Source organism: Erythrolamprus reginae, chromosome 1, assembly GCF_031021105.1.
Source record: "Erythrolamprus reginae isolate rEryReg1 chromosome 1, rEryReg1.hap1, whole genome shotgun sequence".
NCBI classification, from domain to species: Eukaryota; Metazoa; Chordata; class Lepidosauria; order Squamata; family Dipsadidae; genus Erythrolamprus; species Erythrolamprus reginae.
The window spans coordinates 139,811,357-139,817,356 of record NC_091950.1 but is presented as its reverse complement, the minus strand read 5'-3'; the positions used below and the strand labels follow the sequence as shown (position 1 = coordinate 139,817,356).

The 6,000-nt window shown below is 41.9% G+C and overlaps 1 protein-coding gene across 3 annotated transcripts in view; it reads right to left on the bottom strand.

Moving 5' to 3' along the window:
• Positions 1–1,166: 1,166 nt before the first annotated feature.
• SYT7 (synaptotagmin 7) overlaps positions 1,167–6,000 on the bottom strand; it is a 320,744-nt gene continuing 315,910 nt past the window's right edge. For all 3 annotated transcript variants that reach the window (XM_070767179.1, XM_070767163.1, XM_070767172.1), the window contains one exon: positions 1,167–2,963. In XM_070767179.1, the coding sequence (XP_070623280.1) occupies positions 2,859–2,963 (105 nt within the window). In that variant the 3' untranslated portion in view covers positions 1,167–2,858. The remainder of the gene's footprint in view (positions 2,964–6,000) is intronic.

Sequence of the window (6,000 nt, the reverse complement as noted above, 5' to 3'; positions counted from 1 at the left end):
GGGAAGAGGTTCTAGCAATAATTTACCCTAAGTAAATCATTCAAGTGTTATGATTGTCATCTACCATTTGAAGCAACTGACTCATAAATAGCGAAACAACTACATTTTTTTGTTGTGGTAGAAAAGAAGATCTGAATCAGGGTTTTAAACAACTAAAAAGATTTTAGATGACCACTGGAAAACTCCTAAGAATATAGACCACTGGATAAGTGAGAAGACTTCTTTGGAAGATCATATTATTTCCTCTCACCTAAGTTTCAAGAGAAGGTGATCATTAATACGATATACACCAGAAGTAAAATTACTACTCAAGTCATTGAATGCACTATGATTTTGAGTTGCTTTCCAGCTGTATCATTGCAAACTGAAAAAGGGTTCCCAGCTCTATTTTTGGAGCTATGGAATTCTATTTCTTTATCTTAGTATATTTTCCCATGATAAGAAAAAGTCTGGAAGAACTGGGGGGAACAGGTGGAAGAGAGATAAGGAAGACATAATCATCTGGACCTTCCATGTAATTCTCTGTGTTAAATGGAGTGACACTACATGATAAAGCCTTGAGTGGAAGCATCCTGTCATTTGATAGAGCACCTCGCAGTAATCTGGAGATGTTATTTCAGAATTGATTCATGCAATCTTGCCTATGACATATTAAAGTAGAAATTAATTGTCTTCCAAGTATATTTTGTTTTAAAAGGTTCAATAAGTGCCGTCTTCGATCATAAAACTGTTTTGCACTTATATCAAGGCATCTATTTTCCATAACAGCTTAAGTTTTGAACACAACACAACAGATATGTGTTAAAAAAAAATCACAATGTCGCTCAGTCCCCACTGCACTCATCAGGAGTTGGAGTGAGGTGGGGTGGATTGCAGTGTTAGCACTAGATGCTTTATGATGGACAATTTTTACACAATCCCTCCCGCCACCTTTGTTTTTTACTGAGCCTTTCTGATTTGGGGTGGAATGTAGAGAAGCTGTCAAACATGTACAAAGTAATTGTGGACTGTAGCTAGGCTTACTTTTGTTTAATTATTACATGCAAGGTATACTATATTTGTGATGGTGATAGTATCACCTGCTGATTTCAATACATTCTATGTTGAGTGGATTAACCAGAAATTAGCTACAGTGACTTATTTACGTCCATTCCTGCTTCAACATATTTTGTTTTATATCTTTTTATGCTGAGTAGGTACCTAGAAAAATGAGGTGGTTGTTTTTTTTTTTTAAAAAAATCCTGTTCATGTTATCAGGAGGAAAAAAATTAGGAGACCCTAAGGTGTTCTAAAATCTGGAAAAAAGAAACAAGTCAAAATCTAAGTAACTAAAGGACACCCAGGGCCTCTGATTAGCAAGCAGGGGTAATTTTAGTATATAAAACAATATGTATCCTGAGATGTATTTAGTGGAGGTGTACGTTTCTCTAAAAAGTCATACACTCATGAGTGATGTAAGTTGCTAATGAGGTGTTCATTACGAGGCAATCTATTTTACAATTGGTGGAAAACTGACTGGTTAATCATATTGCTGCACGCTTGTTCCAGTGGCAAGACTCTGGTCTGGGCAATGCCAGCCTTGGACACCACGATGGAGAAGAAAGATGGTGCCAGTGCAGGTTGAAATAGATAGAACTTCTTACGGCTGATTGGATGGAGAAAGTTGTGAGGAATCAGTTTGATCTGCTTGCCAGAGAAAATTCAGCGGTATTTAACATGTCTCTTCACCATTAACAGACCAAAGAAATAAATAAACATTAGTTTCTCTCTAAGAAGCTTTAGTTTGTGACACGTACGTCACAGCTTCCAGACCTGTGGGGCATCAAAGGAGCTTTCTTGCCTCTGACTTCAACCCTTTCCCACATAAATTCTTGCTGATCCCTGTGAGGCTGACAATCCATTCCCTTAGAAAAACAATTTCTCTGGGGCTGAGGGAAAGAAAACACAAGGGACACATAAATGCTCTTCATACCCAGTTACAACACACACACACACACACACACACACACAAAACCACACACACACACACACACACACACACACACACACACTCTCAGTTACTCACAATCAATTTTGTTCCACTCCTTCTCTCTCTCTCTCTCTCACACACAGACAAAATGCACCCAGAGGGCTCTGGGAGCATGATGGCTCCTCTCTGTTTTGCTGAGAGGCCTGGCTAGGATAAAGGTCTAGCCATCCTTGTTATTTATATTATTACTCTTATAAGTTGTATTGAATTATAATGAAGCCACCTCACTGAAACAGAGCAAGTGATCTTGCCATTCCCCCTCTCAAGTCTGTGCACCCACAAAATGAGGGCAAATCATGGCAGGGCAGGCTACCATTCTAATGGGCCTTTGGCTGGAAGAACACATAGGCAGACTTGTATGGCGATCACAGATTCCTCTCCTCTCATCACTTCAAGGTCCGTACCACACCGCATACTCAAACAAACCAGGGCTGAAGAGGCCCCTTTCACTTCTCTGGGCTGAAACGTCTGGGGAGTATCTCTCCCCTGTACCAGCTCTTCCTGTTGCTTGTTCTTGCTAAGCACGGAGTCTGAAGAACAGGCTAAAGCAGGAGGTTGGGTGGTAACAATGCTCCTCATAGTAGTATGTGCCGCTGAACCAGCATAAGGGGCACTGGCATCACTTTCCCACGCCCAGAGTTTTGTTTTTGTTTTTCAAAGTACATATTTCAGGTTTACTCTCTTAGCCTCTGTTCATCCATCCCCAAGCTTTTCTCTCACGAGGACACCTCAGTGCAGCCGCTGTGCGTAAAGTCATGTCATGAGAGTGTAGCCAATAAATGCTGACTTGGTGCACCGAACCCCAGAGCGAGTCCTTGGCTTCTGCCTCTCAAGCCTTCAGCTGATGCCACTGTGCCACCGCCTGGCGAGGGTGTGAAATCATATCCTTCCAGTGCTTTACTTCGCCTGGTCCACTCTTCCACGATAGGTAGATCTAATGGGGGAAGGGAAACAAATTAGACAACAGGATTGGTTAGAAGCCACATTATTCATTCTTATCCCCGCCTCTTCCCTGAGTTACCACTCTGTACGCCTCCCCCCCCAAACAAAAGGTCAGCTTTAGCACATAGAATAGAATGGAATGGAATGAAATGAAATGAAATAGAATAGAATAGAATTGTTTATTCGCCAAGTGTGATTGGACACCCAAGGAATTTGTCTTTGGTGCACATGCTCTCAGTGTAGATAAAAGAAAACATACATTTGTCAAGATTCATGATTTCAAAATTTCATGGAAATAAGATTAAACAACTTTGATGAAAATAAATTGGAGAAGCTGATGGCACGATGGAATAAGGTGAAAGGTTATATGCTGAGTATAATCTTTGACGTAAATGTGAAAAATAAACTCCAATCACTCTTTCAATAATAACAAATGCAAAGTAGAGCTAAGGAAATATATATATATAAACTAGTAAATATTTGAACCCCCTGCAATTGGTGGTGGTGGTGATGGTTATTGTCAGTCGGGTGATGGGCACACGCACTGTGCACTGTTTTATGTTTGTTTTATGTAACCATATCTACAAAATCAATAAAAATATATTTTAAAAAAAAAAGATTTATGAGGTACAACACTTAATGATTGTCATAGGGGTCAAATAAGCAATCAGGAAAAAATATTAATAAAAATCTTAAGGATACAAGCAACAAATTACAGTCATACAGTCATAAGTGGGAGAGGATGGGTGAGAGGAACGATGAGAAAAAACTAGTAGTGATAGTACTTCAGACTTAGTAAATAGTTTGACAGTGCTGAGGGGATTATTCGTTTAGCAAAGTGATGGCGTTTGGGAAAAAACTGTTCTTGGGCCTAATTGTCTTGGTGTGCGGTACTCTATAGCGACGTTTTGATGGTAGGAGTTGAAACAGTATATGTCCAGGATGTGAGGGGTCAGTAAATATTTTCACAGCCCTCTTTTTGACTCATGCCATATACAGGTCCTCAATGGAAGGCAGGTTGGCCGCAATTGTTTTTTCTGCAGTTCTGATTATGATTACTGCTTGCATAACTGCCTGCTATGAAATTGCTAGCCCTGGGTAGAGGAGACAGAAGTGGCTAAGTCTGTGTTTCCATGCTTGAGCATAAAGCAAGAGATGTGGGACTCATTTTGACAAGACATGAGGTAGCAGTTGAGAGAAACTACTTCTCCATTGCACGGCATGCTCTCCCCGGCTAAGGGCACTTTCAGATGATCAGGCTTCTCATTATTCAAGCTGTCTGATTTCACAATGGCATTAAAACAGAGCTATAGTAGGCTGTTCTGAATATTTGACATTATTAAGATGTTACTGGGATGAACAGTTAACTTCCCTGCCCGGGTGTGCTATTCACAGGGAACTGGCAGCCAAAATTTGCTGCTTTGAGGCCTTGGGGCACTAGACAAGATTTCTTGTGGCCCCCTTCCTAATTTCTCATTACCTGGTTGCCATCAATTTGATTAAATGTTACCTTGGATGGGCAGATTTCTATTATTGAAAATCAGGTAAGAAAAAAATACTATAGGAAGCAAAGCTGAGAGAACCTAGACATTAAAATCAAAGTTTCGTATCAGCAGAGATATTGCAGGGCTAGATTAGGGCCAACTGATGCCCTAAGACAGTGATGGCGAACCTATGGCATGGGTGCCACAGGGGGCACGTGGAGCCATATCTGCTGGCACACGAGCCTTTGCTATAGCTCAGCTCCAAAGTACATGTGTATGCCAGCCAGCTGATTTTTGCCCTGCACAGAGGCTCTGGGAGGGCATTTTTGGCTTCCAGAGAGCCTCCGGCGGGATGGGGGAGGACGTTTTTACCCTCTCCCGGCTCCAGAGAAGCCTTTGGAGTCTGGGAGCATGAAACACATGGGAACATGAAACACAAACCTACCAGGCCCACCAGAAGTTGGGAAACAGGTTGTTTCTGGCCTCCTGAGGACCTCCAGAGGGATGGGGGAAACTGTTTTCATCCTCCCCAGGCATTGAATTATGGGTGTGGACACTCAGGCATGCATAATAGTGCACATGCACATTATTTCAGCACCCGAGGGAAAAAAGGTTCGCCATAACTGCCCTAAGCTGAGCTCAACAATGGTGCCCATTGATGGAAGCAAAATTCTCATTCCCATTGATGGAAGCAAAATTCTCATGCCAAGATATGGAAGCAAATGTGGTATCTGATGACACACCTTCAAACCAACCCTTTAAATTTTAATCACTCACCATGAGAATTTTTTTCCAGCAATAAAATATTTACATGTTTTATTGTTTTTAAAAACTGTTTTTAACTATTTTAGGATTTTAGAACGTTAAGCTGCCCAGAGTCACTCAGTTAAGTTGGGCAGCCATAGAAATCGAACAAATGAAATAAAATAAAATGGAACATCTCACTCAGGGAGTATTACAAAAAAATTGACTGAAGTTAGGTCAGCATTATAGATAGGAGGAACAACTCTATAGTGTCCTTCTTCCCTTGGTGTCCCAACCACATGCTTATTTTGCTTAAATCAATCCTTTATTCCCAAGGAAGCAGAGTGTCAGCCTTTCAAGGTAGGCCATGTCAATAAACAAGACTCTGCAGGAATTCTCGGAATGCAAATTCTCTGAATGATTCTGCAGCGCTAGTCCAGTGATGGGCAACCTTTTCCCCAGCCAGCTGCACAAAGCACGTGTGCAACATCCTTTACCGTACCAGTAGCAACCCATTACTGCAGTGTTTTCCAACCTTGGCAACTTGAAGATATCTGGACTTCAACTCCCAGAATTCCCCAGCCAGCGAATGCTGGCTGGGGAATTCTGGGAGTTGAACTCCAAATATCTTCAAGTAGCCAAGATTGGGAAACACTGCATTACTGCACTCCATCGCCCACGCATGCATGTCATAGACCTGAAGACCAGCTGGGCGGTGGGAGGCATGCTCGCATGCGTGGAAGAGCTGAGCTGGGGTGATGGCTCACGGGCCCACAGAGAGGGCTCTGTGTGCCACCTCTG